At 42.5% G+C, this 22,831-nt stretch overlaps 1 protein-coding gene across 1 annotated transcript in view; it reads left to right on the forward strand.

Moving 5' to 3' along the window:
• The first annotated feature begins 3,239 nt into the window (after nt 1-3,239).
• The window catches only part of LOC138204745 (glutamate receptor ionotropic, NMDA 2C-like), a 49,507-nt gene continuing 29,915 nt past the window's right edge, over nt 3,240-22,831 (forward strand). The window contains exons 1-4 of the mRNA XM_069160198.1: nt 3,240-3,609; nt 4,081-4,232; nt 12,579-12,954; nt 14,265-14,363. Of these exons, the coding sequence (XP_069016299.1) occupies nt 12,595-12,954; nt 14,265-14,363 (459 nt within the window). The 5' untranslated portion in view covers nt 3,240-3,609; nt 4,081-4,232; nt 12,579-12,594. The remainder of the gene's footprint in view (nt 3,610-4,080; nt 4,233-12,578; nt 12,955-14,264; nt 14,364-22,831) is intronic.

Consider the following 22,831-nt stretch of genomic DNA (forward strand, 5'->3'; position numbering starts at 1 on the left):
AATCAATCTGAGTTAATCTGTGGCTCTGATCAGGCCGCTGGCCAGAGAGCATATGTTCCATGCTGGCTGGTTTACATACTGTCCAGCTGCTGGCAGAGCGACTATCCTTTCAATCATCTGTCCGATATTGTCTGTTTCCATTCATCTGTGTATCCGTTACACACATCCCATACCAGATATAAACACCTCAGTCACACGTCTCACATCTGAAACACTCTATTTTAACACCCGTCTGTATTTATAGAGCTGTGTTAAAAGGCTTGTCACCCGACCAGGCTGCCTAGTGAGCAAAGAGAAGAAAACAGCTTTTATTAGGAGTGATGGTAACCCGCAAAAAGACAGCACTCTTTAAAACTATGAAACGCTTGTCGGACAGTGTGAGTGAAGGAAGGGAGGAGAGCAAAGAGAAACTGTTTGTCTCTCCGTTGCTAAATTAATGTCGAAAGTAGGCTATGAAGAGAGGGGGGAAAAAAAAAAGCGTTTTCTCTCTCACTCAGCATTACTCACTACTTCCTCCCCCGAGTACACAAACACACACTTAAACACATGACTCCAGTCAACGGAACTTAAAAACTATATATGTTTTCTCAGAGGTGTGATTGATTTGTTTCTCGTTTCGCTCCTGCGCTACAGTTTACCTGCAGGCAGGTGATTACCGTCACAATGAGCACTTTGATCTGTGAATGAAAAGCAGCACACAACACTGAGAGGCATATTTCCACGGTTGTAGAAATTCTAGGTCCATTGTCGTGTTTGCTGCGTCTCTTGTGCGTTCATCCTGTCGCTACTTGGAGGTAAATGTGACGTCTGTACGCGTGCCTTTCCAGTTCCAACCAAAGTTTACTTCTCCTTATCAATGAGTTTGTCAGTTGTCTTTCTGATTTATCTTTCAGTCAATCAAATATCATAAACCTGTGTAATATGAGGTGTGCAAGAGAGTCAATCAAACTGCAATGCAAGAAAACAAAACTGCTGAGATAAGCAAATGCATGTGGTTTTCACAGGACACAAAAACTACATTGGAAAATTAGTTCAAGGCAAATAACTATACACAATACCAGTTTAGGAAATTAAGGAGGGTAAAGGGCAGATATGTGCCAAGAAATGTCAGAATTGTCTCTTAAAGCTGTGAAGGAGGAGCAAAAATTGCCTCCAAGATTGTTAAAAATGAATCATATTTACAAGTTTAAGTCAGCATCCTAACCCTATATTGAGCCATGTTTTATTTAATTTATTTCACTTCAGTTTGATTTCCGTTTCTAACGCTTTCACACAAACAGTGCTGTACGTATGTAACTCTGTTATGATACCTGGCAGAGATCTGCAGGCAAGGCTGCTCCTGTAGTGATAAAGTTCTCGGTTTATCTAATAACTTATGCATTGTACACATAATAAGGGTATAGATGGCTGAATAAAAGCGTAAATAGTTAGAACTTCTTTGCTTTTTATTTACTCCTCTCTGCATAAATTGGGAATTAATGTATGAAGTTTAATCTGGGCTCATTTTACATTGAAAAACAGCAACTTTATGCACCAATTAGGCTGCTGTTTTTAATAAAAGTGGCCCCCAAATTTTGGAAATGCCCCAATTGTGTGCACACTGGGGGAAAAAGTTCCCCCCATAATATGTTTAGAATTTCTTACAGTGCAGAGTACATAGCTAATATCCCAACGGATACCAGAAGTCTACATCAGAATATGAAAATGCAAATTAACCAGAGAGGTCCACATTTTCAGCGTTTGTCCATTTGTGTCCAACTTGCAGTGTCTGCATTTGCAGTACATTTTAAAGCTTCTAATGTCAAATTATTGAATGTGTTATTAAATGCATAAAAACAACAATTTTGCATTGATGCACGGTGAATGGCCCTGCTGCAGAAAATGACCTTTAACGTTGATAATTAATTAGCAAAATGGTTCTTGATTACGTTTTTTTCTATCTTTTCTTTTCCAAAGCCAAAATTAATACTTATCCCCGAGCTTTGTAAATATACTTCATGAATTAAGATGAGTGGAAAAAGGTGAAACAAAGGAGGGAAATGATTTCCCGACATCAAACGCACACCGTGCACAGTGAGGTATGTTGGTAGCTAATGATTGGACAGGTGGTTCACTGGTCGAACAAACACAGACTAAACAAGCAGTCCTCTTCATCCAAATAAAACAAGGGAAAACATTTCCTTGGTGTTCTGTGTGAACGCTTGAGCTGCCTGATAAAAGCAAACCTTTCAATTGTCTCCATTTATTAACGCCGGCATTTTCCTAAAGGCAATGCCGAGATACTCCTGATTATTTTCAGACACGCAAAACTGGTGTATCGCCCCTTTAACGGAGTAAGTCTTTCAGTGCCACAGTTTATTTAATGTTTGGTTTGCCTGTTTAAAGGGTACTGGCTTGTGAGAAGGTCTGCTGACTCACTGACTTTGTAAAAGTGTATTCACACTTCTAAACAATGGACAGAGCCTCTTGGGTCCAGAAACAAGACTATTTATGGGTGTTATTTTGGACCTGTTGATGGTAAAAGAAGAAAAAAAAAAAAAAGAGTGAGGGAATGAAATGACAGAGCAACACAGTGAGGTGATTTAGGGTAACGACGGCAGGATACGTGACAGGATGAAGGTGAATAATACAGAGAAAACGGGAGCAAAAGTGGGCTGGAAGAAGAAGAGGAGGAGGAGGAGGGGTTGCGCTGAAGTGAGCGAGAGGGAGGAGAGGAAGAGAGGCAGGCTAAATCCTCACACCATTATTATCAGGACTCACATGCAGCCCCTCCTGTGATGGAGTGAGAGGAGATAGAGAGAGATACAGAAAAGATGGAGTTACAGAGGAAATGGAAAGCAGGATTACTGGTGTGATAGCGCAGGCAGATGAGCGGCAGCACAACGGTGAGACAGACAGAGAGAGAGAGAGAGAAACTCTGGTGGGAGACAAAAAAAAAACCAAAAACAAATCAGTGCAACAGGATGAGGACCTGCTAGTGCACAGCCGGCCCGACCCCACAGACCTGCCATCTGTCCCGCTGTTCTCTCTGTGTTCCCGACGCTCCCGCCGCCAGCCAACATCTGGATCACCTCACACCCATATGGGAGAGAGGGCAAGGAGGGGCCAGCGAACCCAGACCTCTTCCTCCCATCCTTTTTGATCGCACAGGACCCGAGGAGGCGGATCATCACTTTGGGGGGAGGGGGGGGGGGGGGCTGGGGTGGAGTATGGGGGGATCCCTTACTGCGGAGTATCATCACCACCACCGCTGGGGCTGACAACTGGACCGAAGGAGGGAAAAACTTTTGCTTCCGAAGATGCAGAGGCGTGCGCGGGACTTATCCTCATCTGCCCGTGAGATTTTCTAACTTCCCATGGATCTGTCGTGTCTCTTACCCCCGAGCCGGGAGAGGGAAAAAGAGGAAGAGGAGGCGCAGAGGGGGAGGAAGGAGAAGACGGCGGGGAAGCGTCATCGTCGCTGCCGCTGAAGTGTTACCGGCGTCTGTGCCCCCTTCACTGAAGAGGCATTTTATCACTCCCCCCACCCCCCCACCCCATCCCCTCCCCACCCTTTCGCTCCTCCGAACAGCAGGGAGCCTGAGGGATATAGACAGAGAGCTAAACACAGTGGGTTTATGCACATATGCACACACACACTCTCAAACACAAACACAAACACACACACACACACACACACACACACACACGCAGGCAGGCTGCTCATCGAAGGGGCTCCCGCACCTCTCTCGTCTTCTTTCACCCTCGCCTTCCCCTCACTTCCCTTTTCCCGTCCCATTTTGATGTCCTGTCTTCGCCTTCACGACCACTCGCGAACGGCGTCACGGCAACAGAGGAAGAGCGAGGCGTGAGAAGAAAGCGAGCAGTTAGAAAGAGAGATTTTTTTTTTTGGGGTGAGAAACAGGGAGATCACAGACACTTGCTGTCACGTTGTGAAGTCCTCCAGGGGAGTGTGCAGACATCCAAAAGCTGCCAAACGCACACGTGCGCGCACACATATACACACACACACACACACACACACACACACACACACTTGCTCCTCACACAGAGACTTGGTCTAAATGCGTACTCCTACAGGTGCTGAAAGGAGTGAGGGCGGCAGGTGAAAACCAGGTGTGAAAAAAAAACACCAAAAAAAGAGACAGAAAATAACATTTGGAGGAGGGAAGAGCAGCCGGAGAAACGATGGAGCAGCAGGAGTTCAAGTTGGATAACAGCAGAAAGCACAGGTAAGTCTTTCACACACACTCTCACACACACACACCTATACACATCCTCCCTGACACATATTCTGTCACTTAATCTGATCCTCCGTCAGGAAGTCATAGTTTATATGTGTGAGGAGAGACAGATATGGAGCGATAGATAGAGACAGAATAAAATCATTAGGAGCTCAGGGGGAGCGTGAGTGTAGACTCAGTCTGAGCGCAGTCAGACTTTCAGTTTTCATAAGTGAAGAGTTTCCTCGAGAGAAAGCTCCCATCTGCCGCTGACAGAAACAGAGCAGCCGGTTGTTACTATAACAGGAACTACTGTAACAGGACATATTAGCATTTTCCACTCTGAGGTTTGGCGGTTAGCTGCTTATTTGGTGTGTGTGTGTGTGTGTGTGTGTGTGTGTGTGTGTGTGTGTGTGTGCAGATTCTACCATACCTGCGTACACACTTCCTCAAAGTGACTCATTTACTTATGGATTATGGATGTTTCAGTTGCAGTGTTTTACTGCTGTATCAGTTATCTGGTAATGCTCACTGATTTGCCCCATAAGCTGTAAGTAGCAGCTCTCGTTTTTCTCCATTAGAGGCTTTCTGCCCCAGTTTACGTATATCACGTTGCAGCATTATAGTTTCCTTTAGCTGCATAGCTCAATGTCAAAAAGACCAGTGGTTCCAAAACAGGGGCTCGGGGGCCCTAGAAAGGCTCCCGATATAAATCTGAGGGGGTCATAAGCTGTTTAATGGAACTGTAAAAGAAAAACAAAAAATAAAGTTATTATTTGTGATTTGTTGGATGCTTGCGGTTTATATACTCTATGTATGATGTTGACATGAGTTACAAGCTACATACTGTATAGCAGTGATTCCCAACATGAGGTTTGGGGCTCTGGAAAAGGTCCCGAGTTAAATCTGAAAGATCCCCAAAAACTGAAAGGTAAACAAAAGGTACAACAACATTTTATCATCGTGATTTCTCACTAAATTCTTTCTGGTCAAATCCACAGTTTATTTTAGCTGCTCATTTCCTGACCAGTGGTTTCCAACCTAAGGGTCAGGGGCAGCATATGGGGCCAAGTCGGAGGGGCCACAAGATGATTAAAGGGACATTAGAAGAAAAAACAACAACAACAACAAAAATGACAATGTGGAATACTGAAATCTTTGCAAACTATTCCAGATTACACATTTTAGATCGCAACATCAAGTAACACAGGATCAGTTGTAGCGTTAACAGTTTACAAGAGAGGCGTCCTTTCCCGCCTTTTCTCTTTGGGGGTCGTGGTAAAAGAAAAAACATATTCTCCCGTAAAACTGTTTCTGCTATGGTGACATTTGTCTAAGTTAGTGTGAAATATTGTACTCACACAGCCAGGAGTATGTGTGTTAATGAATTCATACACTTGCATGATTTTATGTATGTTTTTGTAAGCGTATTAACGTCCGTTTTAAGCAGGTGTGGCAGCAGATTGAGTGTCACTGAGACTTTGATTTGCTATACGTGTGAGTGGCAGCGGGCCAAGCCGATTTAGTAATGCCCCCCACCCCCCCCACCGTCAACGTCAGTCATCTCTGCCGATACGTCCGGCGTGCAACGATTTCCTGTAAAGCTGTCAAATCTTTGTGTGAGAGCAGGAACCCGCGGAGAGATGGGGTTGCAATGTTAGCAGTTAAAATCCTAACTATGATAAATTTATGTGGCAGACGTTTTGCGATATGCTTCATTATAAGCTCAGGGGTTAAGAATGACACTCGTTTATTCACATAGTGAGTTTAATTTGTATGTGGAGGGTTTGATTGGCTTTGTTAACTGCATGCGAGCGTGAGATTGTGAGAGCCGCATGCGCAACACCCAAAGAAATCACTTCGTCTTCTTCACGTCGTCCTTAAAGAGAGATGAAAGGATGAAAGGAAAAGAAAATACGGTGGAGCGGTTGAGCTGGTTGACATTGACAGAGTGGCTGCTCCTACTTCAGGCCCTATGGTGTGTTAACTGTCAAACCCAGTAGCTGGTAGTACAGCTGATTTGATGATGTCCTCAGAAAACGATGTTAGAAGTGCTTCACGTGTCATTAATCCAAATGTGACTGAAGTCGGGACTTTGTTCCTGACCCGCTCTGAAGGTGTCAAATCAGACATTGATCGGCAGTTCAGTCAAAGAGGAGGTTAACTTGAACCTATCAGGAAAAAACTAGAACCTCGAGGTTTTACGCCTCCAACAGCCAAACTAGTCACTGTTTCAATCCATGTCTCTCCAGACTCATTAAATACATGCAGTGAAGACTTTGAAAAAATTTGACTAATAAAGCTGATTCTGATAGAGCACATATATAACACATTGCAGCCACGACAGAAGAGAAAGCTTCAAATTGATGTAGATTTTGTTGTAAAGAAGCCAGGACACCTGAGATTATTGTCACCGATTCAATATCCAACCAAGTGTGAGATATGATCACAATCTCCCCTTCTGGTCCTGAGCTACGGTGTTAATTAAAGGTTGGAAAAGGGTCTTTGCAGAATATTATGAGTTCACAGTGAAGTTGACCTTTGACCTATTGGATACAAAATGTAATCACGTCAACATTTTATTCACTTCAAAATGCGTGTGAAATTTCACAATCACTAAAGTATGAATTCTTGTTTTGTGAGGTCACAGTGACCTTTGACCTTTGCAAAATCCTATCAGGTCATCCTTGAAGCCGAGTCAACGTTTCTGCCCAATTTGAAGAAATTCCTTCAAAGCGTTCCTGAGCTATCACGAGAACGGACGGACAACCCGAAAACTATAATGCCTCCGGTCATTGATATCAATACGCCTTAAAGACAAATAAAAAAAATCTACTGTTGTAATCTACAGGAGTTTACAGCCTTTAGAGCTAACCACAGCAAATTACTGTTCCACTTGAAATGCTTCAAAGCAGATGGTTTCCAGTTTCCAGGGTTAGAATACCAGAATCAGGAAATTATGTCAGCGCTGCAGAATAAAAACTCACATTGGGATTTCTTGGTCTGCGTTAAGTCGCTCTAGAAATTCCTGATGTTTCACGCAGCTGTCGGAGCGCCGTGCCTTCAGCATGCTGATGAGAAGATGGCCGTCTTCCACATTAATACAAGCCCTTAAATTCAAGCTCCCCTAATTAATGCACTCAAATCAGTTTCAAAGGTGCCGCGAAAAAAAAAAAACAAGGTTGGAGGCAGGCGTGTTGATAATTCTCTGGTGATGATGCTCATCCCATCAACTAGATCCTCTCAGCTCATTTCCTCTCCACCCCCTGGGGACTCAGTGTGGGGACTCCAGCATATCCCGACTAAGTCGGTAAATGACTGAATAGTTCATACTTGTACATACAGTATACCGTATATTTCCAAGGATGTATGTGGTACTAACGAAGAACAGGCTCAGCTGAACGTGTGATCTGATATCTGGTCCACTGGAGTCCCGACATATATGTAGAGGTATATTTTTCGGAGCTTTTGCGATGCAAGTAAAGACGTCGACCAATCACATCGCGCAACCAGGCTGTCAGGACAGTTAGCGGTTTATGTAGTTCGCTTTTGGATGCGGCAGAGTTGGTAACAGTGTCACTGAATGGTTCGAAATCAAAATCTGCTCTTCTTTTGTCGAGCGAGGAGCAGGACAAGATCATCATCACTGGATGATGTTGAATCCATTGTTGTTTTTTTAAATGGAAAAATCATAGTCGTATTTATCTGATGAAGGACAGCTTTAGTGGCAGGAGCAGCGAGGTGAAAAGATCGATGGAAATGGTTTTTTTTTCCACTTTGAGAATGATTCATTTGATGAATTCTCAGAGGACAAGAGGCTGAAAGTATTCAGGATTATTTGATAAAAAGGGATGGTCATTTTCTTTGGCGGTTTGTGTAGTATTAATGGTTGTTTTTGTTGTTTTGTAAAGTAAATCGATCCGCCACCAATGAGTGAGTTTTGATGCTCTGAATAGGAAACAGTTTTTCCCCCTTTTTGCCTCTTTTTTTCTCATTTACCTGCACTTTCATTACTCCTGATCAGTGAACCTGTATGATTAGTTTTCATTAGTACACTGCAGAGTGAATTTGGATTTGTGTAGCTGTGTTCATGCTGATGCAGGTACAGCCGTACCTGAGTCCCAATGAGAGAGTTTATCCCACAAGGAGGAGCTGCGCTCCATCTGGAAATCTCCATAATAATAGAAAACCTGTGCATGCACCACAATACTCACTCACTCAAAGTGTGCATGTGAATATAATTTTTGATTTTAGGGACGCGTATGCACACAATTACTGACAAGCATCTAGCTTTCTTTGACTGCTTCCTGTCTGAAGGATTCATGTTATTTTTAAAATGAAAAGATAAAAAGATTAACCCACGGATGTTACGTGTTCAGTTCAGATGTCACACACTGTGGTCCTTTCAACGTGTTCACATGCTTTCTATGTCACCTCACTGTGAAAATCCATACAAGTGCACTCAAAGCCCTGGTTGTGTTTCTATTTCCTCTCAATCCAAGACATGGCAGCTGCTACGGAGTCGCAACTATGTCGTAACAACTAAATAACATTAATCCTAATTTTCACTTGTAGCCAAGGTGTCCTCGGTTCAGCTTTAACAGAATAATCCTCATAATTATCAAAACTTCTGACCATTTGCTTTTTTAATAGCAGTATTTACTTTTACTTTCAGTACTTAAGTACATTTAATATATAAAAAAAAAACATTTTTCTACTTAAGTACCGTAAATATCAGGATACTTTGAGACCAAGCCATTTTCTAACAGGTGACTTTAACTTTTACCAAATGTATTTTCTTTCCAGATATCTGTGCCTTTACTCAAGTGTAGCACACACACACACACACACACACACACACACACACACACACACACACACACATTGCTAATCTGAGACCCCATTATGATGCCCTTTCCCAGAGATTACACTGTTATAAATGAACACTTGACCTGCTCCCCCAGTCAGCATTCGTACAATCTCTCTATTGCTATTTCTATATTTTGGAATCCATTTTTCTGTTCCTTCCACCACTGCGTTCCCTTGAGGTTTATATTTTTAGGCATAGGATTACTTTTAAAGCATTACTTCTGCTTACCCTAACCAATTTTGTGAGTACAAATTATGCATATTCAGAACTCTTTTATTGCATTCATGTATTGAATGAGCTTGAATTCTTAAGGATACTGCAAACTGTTCATTGTTTACTCTGGTGGTTGAAAAGCAAGCAGTGCATTACAAAAGAATTTCGGTCAAGTTATAGTTCATGATGGATTTGTCGTCGTGCAGCAGTGATGAGTCCTTTTACGTTCACAACACGGCATAAACCACTGAATTAGGACAAAACGCAGATGTAAAGTTCACCAATATCCATGAATTTCCACATCATTTTCACTTTCAAACACTCATCCTGCAGATACCAGACACTCAGTGTAATTTCTTTATGTAATATTATTAATATAAACATTTTCCGCTCCACAGGCTTTAATAATGTCAAGCAAAAACATCTCTCAACCCTCAGGATATCAAGTTCTCTATGACATTAATCTAACGGTATAGCTCCCAGATTGTAAAAGTAGCTTCATACATAATGATCAGCAATATAACCAGACTTTTCTGCTTCAGTTGTACAAAAAGGTTCTGAAGTGTTGAATTTTTCTTTGTTATTTCAGATTATTTCAAATGCAACCAGATGCTGTTTGTGTCACGTCAGCCATTCAGAAGGCTTTCAGACGGGTGCTGCATGGGGCGGGGGAGGGGGGGGGGGAGGGGGGGGGGGGGTTGTTCGTTTTTAATCTCCACCTTGAACAAGTGGGTGGTGATTTAACGGACACTGTGATTACATCAAGATATAATGATTCAGCGGAGACGAATATAGTTGATCTCAGTGAGTCAAAACAAGCAATCATGGGATTTTTAAGGAGAAAAGGTCTAAGCCTTCAGCAGTCCAATCCCATCTCAGATTGTGAGATGCGGTTTTAATGTGTTTACCCTTCAATAAACCCCTGTTTGTGTGGATTTGATGACACGGCTAAAACACCCAAATGTCACTATACGCAGACGACACTGCTCAATAAATTCCTAATACACATCTCGGTTTCACAAAAGAAAAATGTGCAACATCACTGACCTTTTGCAAACCCAGATATCTTGAAGAAAACTTCAGCAAGATGAAAAACACAACAGAGGCAATTCAAAAACACACATATGACGCAATCCTTATAACAGGCTGCTCCAGATGTGACCCTGTATTGACTGGATGGTTTATCATTTAGCTCATTCTAATAACAAGGATGGATTGCCTTTCTTGAGTTCAAACTGTATATATACATTTTTCCTGTGGGCATATGAAGCCTGGGAGCTTAAAACCGTAATAAGATGAATGATTGATATGCCAGGAGCATGAAGAGTGTTGGAGGGGTGGGATACGTTTAACCCGGTGTTGCTTTGAATCAAAGCTGGGAGGTGCTGTTAATTATCAGAGTGTCTCTGATGGCCACAGATGAAACCGACACACAAGCTATCCTTTTTTATTCCTATCAAATATGTGTGTATGTGGAGATCTTTATTTGCTATATGAAAGCACCTGCCTTTATCAAAGGTTCAAAGGTATTGATTCAATAAGGAAGGAACTTCAAACAGCTCATGCTTCTTTAAAGTAGCTCAATCCGTATGCAGATGTGGAAGGTATCGCTGCTGTGAGTTGTTCTACGGATGCACATCAAAAGTTTGATTATGCTGAGTATAAGTCTCAATAATTTTACCAAATGAAGATATTTTTATTTTAGATTGCCTTCTTCAATTTGACTTACTGACATATTTCAACTCTGTTGCATATTACAGGCGTGTGTTAGGCCTTTTGTTGTGTATATTAATAATATGAATAATGAATAAAATATTTGTAGCTTTCATAATGTGTAACTGAAAACAAATGCACAAATGATTGAAGAGATGTGATCAAACGTTAGCATGGTTGAGCTGGTTTCGTCTCAGAGTTTTTAGCTGCAATACAACCGGCTGTATAGTTTCAGAGAAACTCTCCTCACATCTTTATAACCTGTGGTGATAAAATAGGAGATTGGCCCAGAGGAGAAAAATAATAAACACACACCTCAGACCAGTTGTTACAGCAAATCTCTAAAGTAAACGTACTTACACACTCCAGCAGCTGCAATAATCATGGCTAGGTTCACACTGTCAGTCCAAATCCAATTTTTGCAAATCAGATCAGAATCCAATCTTCTTGATTGACTGACTGCATCTTATATTGGACGTGATCAGATCTGATCTGTCTATGCGGGTGGCAGTCCTTCTCATTTTAGAGTCTATCCACATTGGTTGCTATAGTAATTACACCGCGTCTGGATGTATTAGTTGCCATAACCAAACCGAAATGGAGGGTAATGAAATGGGCTTGATTATTTACCACATCAAATGAGGAGCCTGTAACGAACGTTGTATGGAACTAATGATAGAGCGTCACAGGTAAAGGAGGCTGGCCAGCTCAAACCATATACTGTATGCGTTTTGAAGTGGATTTGTTCAAATAAGTCTTTGCGGTTCATCGTCGGACACCAATCAGATATGCACATAAATTGGATTTTGACTGAAAGACAGACTAGAGCCTATATCTCTTGTCCTTTGGGAGCAATGATGGAAATTAAAGGTAATGTTATTGTAGAGCTGTGGAGAGAGGAGGTCGGGGTCGAGCGATGGGTCACGGTAACTAATAAACAGTGTGGACATTGTCCAGTGGGTTTGAAAACATGCGAGTATGCAATTTAATTTGGGAGAAAAATATTAAAGCTGGATTTTTACATTGCACTGGGCATACGTTGGTTTTATGCGGATATTGTGAACAAATGTTGTTAACAGCAATGACTGTTGTTGCTGTTTTACTTCATGTATTTCTAAGCATGATAACGTCACACCACATGGAGACGCTGTGTGTGCGTGTGTGTGTGTGTGTGTGTGTGCGCGCGCATGCTGAATCAGAGATGTGTAGCGATGGAGAGGTGATTACAGTTATGACTGGGGGTTGGATTATGGAGGATTACATGCACACACACTCTGACACTGTGACACACACACACACACACACACACACACACACACACACACACACACACACACACACACACACACACACACACACACTCAGAGTTTTTCTGATGACACGAGTCTAAATGCAGGGCTAATACTGTCATACAAAAGGGTCAGAGAGAGAGACAGAACAGGAAAGAGAAATAAGGGATGGATATGTACTGACGGATTATGAGGCATTATGTCAAAATCACCATAAAAGTAAAGCAGCTTGTATGTTTGACACGCTGCTCTCTTCCCCTTCCTTCCCAGGCACTAGGCTGCCAACATGGCCATTCCCAGGGGACATCCTCCTCCTCCTTCTCCTTGGCCCCCTCTCTTCCTCCTTCTCCTCTTCCTCCTCCTCCTCATCTCCTCGCCTCGCCCGCTGCAGGCCCGGCCGCTCCTCCTCCACCCCTCCATCAACGTGGCGGTGGTGTTCAGCGGCTCCAGCTACCAGACTGAGGTCAGAGGTCGTCTGAGTGGGGAGAACTTTGTCGACTTGCCCGTGGTGGTCAGCCCCGTGACCGTGCTGGTCAACGACACCAACCCCCGCGACCTGCTGACACATCTCTGCGATACCATGGCAACGGAGAGGCTGCACGGTGTGGTCTTTGAGGATGATGTGGGCTCGGGTGATGGCGCTCAGGTGAAAATGATTTATGCGTGTTTTGGGGTGTTTTCTGATAAGACATCCTCTCCAGAGTCACGGTGTTCAGTCACCCACATCCGCTTCCTAAAGCTGCACAAGGCAACGTTTTTATGTAAAAAAGCATCTGTCTTGTCAGCTTAAATCACAAAGAGGAACTAATTGAGATGCCAAGCATGTACTATCTTTGCTGAAATTAAATTATGGTGTTCATATGGTTTTAGATCGTACGGAGAAAAGAAATGACATTAAATCATAGAATCAAAATGTAAATCATCCCTTAAACAGTGTTCTTATAGAAGAAGAAATGCTCAAATTACTACGGAAAAAAAATTTGTGTAGTTCAGGTCACTCATAAAAGTAGAGCACTTGATTGCTTTTGTAAGAAGAGAAATGTAATTTTATACTAAGCTCATATCAGCCACAATTAAGAAGTGTTTGCTCTGAAATCTGCACAGTTCAGGCAGTTCAAACCTGTTATTTGGGGTGGCGTGACTCAAGACATGACTCAATACCTACATTGCAGTCACTGAGACAGATCTTTTTTTTTTTCTTTTGGCGTGTTCCAGAAGTTGTGGAGCTTCTGACTGCATCCTGAAGCCCAGTTCAGACCAAAGACTCACGACGAGACGAAACCGTTTTAAAACGCAAAGAAAAAGATTGCAGCAGTGTGAACGGGACTGTCTCAGCTCAACTGTCATGGCTTACTGGCAGCTTTAATAATCATTAATACTCCTGTGTTTTCCCTACATTTACAAGTTAAAATATAGCCTGAGAAAAAGGTGCATGTTGCAGACTGACAAATTGCGAGTAGCTGCATGTTTCAAAACACCTCGTCGCCAATGTTTGGTCTGAACTGGCCTTAAGTTTTTGTTATCAGATGGATTTTGCGTATTTGCTATGGAACTGTAAACTACATTTCCTTTTTTCGAAGCACTTTGAGGATGTATAGTAGCTTTTTCTCGTATACAACAGTTAATGCATTTTGTGCATCCTTAAGGCATTTCCTTTTAAAAAAAAAAATTATAATTCTGACACTTGTTTACATCCAATATTTTGGCTAGAATTGCTGTGAAGCACAGCACCAAATGCCATTTTAGTTTGATCTTCGAATGATGTATATAAATTTCACTTCGGCAACCAAGTCAGTTTCTGGATTTGATCTGAACTTTAGGTCATGGGCTGCCTCACTCTATCAAATTGGAGAAACTACTGTATATTGTTATATTTTACATAACATGCTGCACGCAGGTGCAGAATTTTCATCTTCCTTCGTGCACACACTGAGTCTGTCTCTTTTTCGGCTTCAGGTGGCAGAAGTGGCACAGATCCTGGACTTCCTCTCCACACAGACAGCTCTGCCAATTGTGGGCATCAGTGGTGGCTCAGCCGTTGTCATACCATACAAGGTACTGTCAAAATAATGAGCCAATCATTTTCAGCGTTTGGCCCATCAGCACCCAGGAGCTTGGATTGGTTCTGAAGTAGTCTGCCTTCTTGCCACTCTGATGAATGCATTTCACCCAGAGGTGTTGCAATAACATTGGTCACATATAACGATCAAGAAAAAAAAAATGTTCACTGGTACGAGATGAACAACAACCTGTAATATAAACCCTGTCAGCAGCACTCGCTCCTCACAGCCTCCTGTCTTAGTCAGAACTCTTGTGCACCAGCATCACTCAGCTTAAAACAATTTAAGTAGGTCAGAGCGGTGAAACCCACTTTGGCAAGCAACTCGCTGCATGCAAATACTTGGATATGAGCAATACAGATGGGCGAATTATCGGCGATGACTGCAGCCTTCGACCCTTATCAGATCGTCTAATCCCTGGCTGGGAAAAAGCCACAGTTGTGGGAAGAGAAACTTTGCGAGGGGAGACAAGTGCTACGGGCAATCTGCGCTTCAATCAATCATCCCTGCGCTCTTGAAGAGCAGCAGGTTTTTCCTGCTATGATTTAGCATGTATCTCATTGATGAATGGAGACGGAGAGCAGTGAGCTGTGCGGTTAGATTGTAAAGAAGAGATTGATGACACCAGATGGATTGCTAATCTATACTTTTTCTCCACTTTTGAGTTGGATAATGGCTCCATCCCTTCTTCCTCTCACTGCGTGCTTCCCGCCCGTCTTCCCTTCCTTCCTTTAATTGCCTAACTGCTATCCTCAACACCTTGTATTTATAGAAGTGACTCTCACACATAGAAACACACATGCAAATGAACACAGTCACAGTCACTCACACACACACACACACACACACACACACACACACACACACACACGGCCAAATGGGTGAATTCCTGCACTTATCCACCAGCAGAGGAATCCAAACCGAGCTGTAAAGTGCAGCTACGTGGCTACGAACGGTGCATGTCGCCCGCAGGCGACATTTTGTAAACTGTGGCAAGTTGTATTTATCAGATTCCTGTTAATCAAAAGGTATCTGCAGATGTCACGTCATAGATGGGTATTAAACAGGAGGAGTTGTAGCTGCGGGAGGGTGATTGATTTGCTGTATTTTGATGGCAGAGCGGGAACGGCAGAGTGAGTGAGTAATAGGCAGACGGAGGAGAAAGATTCTTCGATGAAGCTTGGCTGACAGCTGCCTGAAGGCAATGTTTTACTGTCTCACAGTTAAGTCTCCCTTCTCTCTTTTGTGAGTGAAATAGTCATTCTTGTTCCCAAAATTCCATTTTGGTATTTTTTTTGGTACTCTCTGCACTTCTCACCTTGTCTCATTTCACCAACTTATTCATATTTTACTTTTGGTCTCTCTATCCCTCCAGCTTTATAATCTTTCCCTCCATCACCTCCACTCCATGAATACAGTTTTTTTTTTTTGGCTGAGTCTGTTAAGGTTGGCCAAAAGTAAGCCACGGGCCTGTGCTCTTTTGTGCTCTCTTGGAGCTCCATGACGCCATTAAACTGTTAATTAGACCCTTCAGGAGGCTGGAGCCTCCTATATAGTTTTTACAATTCACCCCAACATCAAAACCATTCAGTCTTTTTTTGCCCCCTATTTTTCTATTTTGCTTTCGGTTCCTTGCAAAAACCTCTCCAACCCGTTGCTACTTCCTTAAAATTGTGTTTATATTCAACCCAGATTTGGATCTCGGGCAGTTCTTCTACTGCCTCCAAAATGTTGTGGGCGAAGTTTGTCAGTGATCGACAATCTCTGATTTGTAATTTGCCGAGCCAATCACGGCTGGATTAATTAACCTCTCCACTTGACAGCGCCAGAAGACAAACATGCAGATGGGACGTTATCCGCGTACCGACCGACCGTTTCTGTGACGAGCCTAAAGTGTTGAGTGACGGTTCTGTATATAGCACAAAGACTAAAACACTCCCCTTTGTGGTCTGCATGTCGAAGGCCTCATTCAGCCCTGCGTCTCAAACTCCCCTTCAGTCTCTGTCTCTCTCTTATACACTCCTTTGTTGTCAGCAAGGAGAAAAAAAAAAAAGAAGAAGCTTGTCAGAGGTGTCGGGCACAATGGGACAGGTGGATTGGACGGAGAGAGACATATGTGAGTGCATGATTCTCACAGGGGATAAAAGAGCTCAATAGTGCTTGATTATCAATAGCCTGATGATGATGAATATCTTTGATGGCGGGTTTAAAAAGAAGCAGCACCAGCAGCCGCGCAGGCCGCCTATTTATGGTTCCTGTCTCAGTGATCTCTCTATGGCAAACAACAAGGAAGGAGGGAATGAGACAAAGATGAAAAGATTGAAGGGAAGAGAGGAAGTGTGTCTTTTGTCAGACGACACATACATCAAGCGAAAGCGAAGAGGAGGAAATGAGAAAGTGTGAGCAACGGCTGAGAAAAGGCATAAAGACTGTTCAATAGGGCCTGTGAGGGAAGGAGAAAAAATAAAGCAACGTGTCTCTCGGAGGAGTTGGAAATCAGAGCTTGAGTGTGTTATCTCTGTGTGAGTGTGTGTGTGTGTGTGTGTGTGTGTGTGTGTGTGTGTGTGTGTGTGTGTGTGTGTGTGTGTGTGTGTGTGTGTGTGTGTGTGTGTGTGTGTGTTGTGGGCTTGCTGGCTGGCTGTGAGTCACTGCAGTGTGCTGGGTGATCATTAGAGGGTGCTGCTTCCAGATGTCGAGTCATGGGAGTAGTAGAGCGGGAAGGCAACAAGAGAGGAGAAGGAGAGGAGATGAGGATGGGAGGCTGGAGGACACTCCGAGCGAGGCTGCGGGGTAAACAACAACAAGAAACTTTACCAACAACAACAGAACTTACATATATTTGCCATAATATTCCACTGTCAAATAAATGAGTGCTCTAATTATGATAGCAATGACTATGAGAATTCAATGTTTGTCTTGTTAAAACCACAAATCCTCAAATTTGGTGGTTTTTATTTTTGCAGAAACACTTAATGGCCAAAAGTATGGGAACACAAACAAAGCTTCTGAGTATCTAATATCGGGTTAAGTGTGTTTAAAAGGATAGATACTTCAGTTATGAGGCTTATCCCAGTTTTTATTATGTTTGGGATATGACATTTACCAAGAAATTTGGTGATGCATATACCAATAAATATGGTAAATACAAGCAGCCCGGTATTACCAGACCCAAATTTACAGAGTGAAAAGAAACAGTCTATCCTCTTTCCATTAAGGATGGTTTCCAGTTGGTGCATCCTAATAATAATAAACTTTATTTGTAATGCACTTTTCTAAACTCCAGTTACTCCAAGTGCTTCACATAAAATAAGCCATTAAAACAAAACAACAAGTGAATCCTAACAAGCAATAACAATACAACACCCAACAACACAATGATCGTATAAATGACCCATAAACATGCAGCTGGGAAGTTTTCCAACACAAAGCAACAAATTTGAAACGGTTAATTTGACATTCATGCACTTCGATTTGTATTTAAATAAATCTTTCCATAAATGACATATATTTAACATTTTCAGCAAGATAAGGCAAAATTCCTTTTCAGTCACACTGTTAGGTGACACAGCTGTGCAACAATAAACATGGGCACTGCAAATGTTTTGAGTGAATATTACAAACACCAAACTGCTGCCATTCATAGTCACTAGTTCTCCGCGTTGCAACTGTAAAAACCTACAAGCAAGTCGTCCTTATTCAACTTTATGAAACCTAAACCTCAGTTCAAACCAGCCTGTAGTTGAACCCATAGACTGTATAAAAAGACGGACATACTCTCCGGGTCTGAAAAATTAAGCAGAAGTGCCTTAAATTGCGATACCACTGAGGGCCACTAGGGGCTGGCTCCAAAAAAACCCTCTGGCTCCAATAGGCGCTCATTCAAAAACAGTCAACCACTCTCATCAAATACAAAATCACTACATTTTTTGTGTCTTTTGCTAAATTCACTCCTTCTGATCAGTGTTCTGGTGCTGTGAGAATAATTCCATCGTTAATTAGATATTAGGTCTCAAAGAGAGGTATGTCTGGTTTGATTGAGTTGCCTGGGGTTCAGTCAGGTTGCCGGTATAGGTGGGAGGGCTTCGTGTCCTTAGGTTCTCAGTGAGACTCACCCCTCAGTCCTCCCAAACTCTGCCCTCTTCTCCAAACCACCCCCCCCCCCCCCCCCCCAAGATAGCGACAACCGATGTGTCAAAGTCAAGGCTTCAAAAAGACACTTCACAAGCCGAAGGGGGGACGACACAGCGGGAGGTCCCACAAACGATGACCTCTGCAGGAAGTTCTATTTCTACAGGACACAGATTCAGACTGAACCATATAATAAAGCTTAAACTGCAGTTTCTGAGAACACAGCAATGTGGTTTAAGTGCTTATGTGAGTTTGACCCAGTCAACACAGGTTTAAATCCGTCCTGAACCTTAAATTGCAGCTAATCTAAGGACAGAGCAACAGCTCCCATGTTGTTTTGGGGGCACTTGCAGGAAAGACTGATACTATCATCAAGTCTTTGGAGGACAGCCGGTCTCGTTTAAAAACATAATCGCTGATGAAATAGAAGTCTTCATAAACCTGTTAGTACCAGTGGCTGTAAAGCCTCAGAGCTGATGGAAGCTATTTGAATTCACAGTGTAAAGGAGTTCAATGAAATAACTTGAGCTTTCTGCAGTGCTCTGACTTGATACGAGCAGTGAAGACCACTGACTCGAAATGACACCCTTTAAAAAGATGCCGAACCATTTCCAAACACATTATCACCTCGCTTCAAATAAGGCAGACTTTCTGAGAGGACACTTTGGATGAATGATTGTCGTATAAAAGAGCATTAGAGTTTACTCGTTACATGGTGAGGGTGTGGTGAAAGATTGTTTGTGTGGCTGCCGGGAAACATTTTGGGAAAGGAAATTTTAATTAACTACAGATGACAACTCTATTTTATTATCATAAAGCGCTATTAAATCTCTCTGTTTTTGAGGAAATACACAGTGAATGTTTAATCACTAACAAACTAGTTTTTGTTCATTACAGTTACAAACATCAAATAATGAGCGATCGTGGTTGTAGGCGATGATAAAGTCTGGAATAAACAAAGCCGACAGCTCTCTGTGTGTGTGTGCGCCAGTAAATGGGAACAAAAGTGGCTTTTAAGTGTGCACATGATGGATTTTTGAAGCAAAGACACTGTTGAGCTCGAGTATTCGAGCATATAAGATCATTTATTACAATTTGAAGCTGTCAGTAGAAGATTATATTTCAGGAGTTACAGTCTGAGAAGTGGCTGCAGTCTAAGGTCACACTCTGGTCGTGATATTAGACCGAAGTGATGCAATGAGCCAGACGTCTCTTACTGGATCACGGTGTACATTTCTTTTTTTGGGGGGTTTGTTTCTGTGGCAAAACTGACCCGTTTTCTCCGTTTGTCCTTCTGTACTTCTGTCTCTTCTCTCCACCCCCTTCAATTCTGGCTCTCTCTTGGCCCCATGATCCAGAAACCAGAAACTCCATAAACAGGTCATGAGAAGCCCAGAGCTGCTGCACAGTATTCCCATTGGAAAGTGTTTTTCTTTTAAATATTTTTTTTAAAATTTTAAATCTCTGGGAATGAAACCACGTTAATGGCCAGGTCACCTCCAGCATGGCCCAGTAATCTCAATAAGGCAGTCAGTCAAACTAGTCACACCATAGCATTGAGAGTAGCGTCACAATTCAAGTTAATTGTTTGTGGCAGGTTTCCCTAAATAGGTGAAAATTAATCAGTTTAATGAGGACATAAGCGTCACAATGCCGTGACAGAGTTTAATTATCTGTTAAAGCAAACTGTACTAAAACGAATTGTTTCTATTTAAAGGGTCAGTCCACACAAATTAGCTAAAAACAACATATGTTTCAGGTTCCCAGGTTCTTCTGCCACCAATCCTGACAAAACAGAAGTAAATCTAATTTAGTCTGTGATGCTCCAAGCATCAAAACTATTTTGGAAATAACTGCTGGAGGTACAGAAAGAGTCACGTTCAGGGCCGTGGCTGCAACCTCGGTGAAAACATCAAGGTCACGACTTCATTAATTCGTCTGCGGAAGTGGGAGCATTCATAACATACACACATTACACATTTTGGGTTCTTAAGTCACTAAGCATTCTCTACCACATTTACATAAAGTATATGTTCGTGTAGATCAAGCTTTGAAGCAACTAAAATGCAAAAATCTCACTTTGCAGAGAACCAAACAGTGTTGCCTGAGTGACGTCAGTTGCATTAGCTCCGCATCCCCTCTTCCCCGGTAGAACGATGGACAACACATCACTACATTGGGATTTCTTTTTCCGGAAATGTCTCACCACCGACAGCTCGTTCAGTTTGTAATACTGCAAATGTGAGGGCTTTCATCAGCGGCCACAGGCTCAGTCACTATCGTGTCTTTCAGCAATAGATAATGACTGAGCAGACATTCATTTAAATGAAAATCTCTATAATTTTTACTTCAAATGAACTAAAATGAGAAATGATGTGCTTTTAAAAAGCATGTTACAGAGGAAAAGGGCTCGGACTCCAGTCAGCCGAGGCTGAGTTTTTGAAATTTAATGAAGCAGTTCTAGGTTCATCAATTAATACATTTTGCATTACGAGTAAGTTCTATATGAATAAATCCTCATTATTTTATTATACAGGTCCGTGCAATCCATTACAACAGATTTGCCACAACTTCTAGAATAAGAAGGATATAATCTTCAGTATTTATCGACCGTCTGGAAGTATAAATTAGGAAAAACTGTTTGTGCGTGTCGTGAATGAAAACTCCTTGTCGTGGGTTCATACTTTTGCATCACTGTATTCGGGTTCATCCATGTTTCTCTACGCTTTGGAAACAGTCATGAATGTGAGGTGGACAGAGGCGGACATATTCCTCTACTCCAGAGATGTGACTTGTCAAAGGCAATTTACTTGTCACAGTGTATGCTGTTCAATCCTGATAAAAACACTTTTATCTGAGGCTCAGGAGGATTGTTGTCAAGTCTGAATATTTTCCTCAGTGACATCACCTGACTGATCTCAGGCTGGATCTGGAAACTACAAATCCTGTGTAAACTGAAAGCCTGTGCTACACCTGCGGAGGAGTTTGAAGGACTGAGTCTTTGACCAGGCAGACAAAAATCTTTCCATTCACATTACTGGAAGCGGAGGGTCGAGCGATTTTGAAGTGTGATTGACGGTGGGGACTAAAAATCAGGATATATCTCGGCCTGTGCTGCATTGATTCTGACTGTTCCTTGTTTACTCAGTCTAGCAGCGTGGCTCAATGGCATTGTTTGTCTGTCAGGTAGTTAGTCAATAACGATCTCAACAACAACAGATGGATTACAATTAAATGATTTACTGACATTTGCGGCCCCCAGAGGAAGAATCCAAATGACTTGTGATGATTGTCTGACGCTTTCTTTCCAGTTTATACAGTGTCAGTTGTGTCAGTCAATTTGCAAAGTAACTGCGGCCAATGGATAAATCTAATGGAGTAAAATGAATAATAGTTACCGGAGTGATTTCACTCAACAATGAACCCAACATTGTAAACGTTCCTGGTTATTTCTAGTAAACATTTATTATTCATATAAAAACGCGCGCATGTATAACCCGTACGAGAGATAGTAAAATAACACCTACACGTGAGCATCGACTTGCTCCCTGTTTGACCGACACCAGTCTCTCCACCGAGGGGGAAGCGTGGCACAAAGTCTCCCCCGTGGAAGGAGAGGAGTGTGCGAGCAGCCACCGTGTCCACCATCTTCCTGTCACATTACCATACGTATGGCAGTAGGACTGCTAATTACGCCGGTGTGTGACAGCCGCACTGCCAAGGTGGTGAGAACAAGACGGCTGGGAAGTGGAGGACGAGGAAGCTGGGGGGGGGGGGGGGGGGGGGGGGGGGGGGACTCTGTCTCTTCATGTGGGTGGTGTTACCGTGAGTTAAGACATGGAAAAGAAGGTATTTAAAAAAAAAAAAAAATTGTTTTTATTTTTTTATTGTAATTCTTTGATTTCACTACCAACGGGGAAAGTGAATGTCTTCCAATAAGTTTGATTTTGACTTTCTTAATTGGAAAGTGATAAAACACTGACTGGACTGAAGGGGTCACCACATTATCAGTTTGTTTAATAGCTCCGACACGACTAATTGGATTTTAATGGCACTTCTTCGAACGATTGCACCTCACCACCGCTCTGGCATATCAGCTGAAGTGGGGCACTATAGTTAACCAGGACTGCCAATCCCGAGCCATTTTTTATTTATTCAGTGACAGCCTGACACAGTTGTGTGTCGCTATTTTTATAACTATTTTGGTGCGCAGCCCAGTCAGTGGCCTGGTGGCATTTCAGCTCCTGGAGGTGAGTCTCCAACGAGCTGAGACAGAGATAAAAACCTGGTCAAATTGAGTGAGGGAGAGTCTGGCTGTGATATTCCTGTGGTACT

Source organism: Embiotoca jacksoni, unplaced genomic scaffold (genome assembly GCF_022577435.1).
Source record: "Embiotoca jacksoni isolate LCO1_2020_lvr unplaced genomic scaffold, fEmbJac1.0.p SCAF_26, whole genome shotgun sequence".
In the NCBI taxonomy this organism is placed as follows: domain Eukaryota; kingdom Metazoa; phylum Chordata; class Actinopteri; family Embiotocidae; genus Embiotoca; species Embiotoca jacksoni.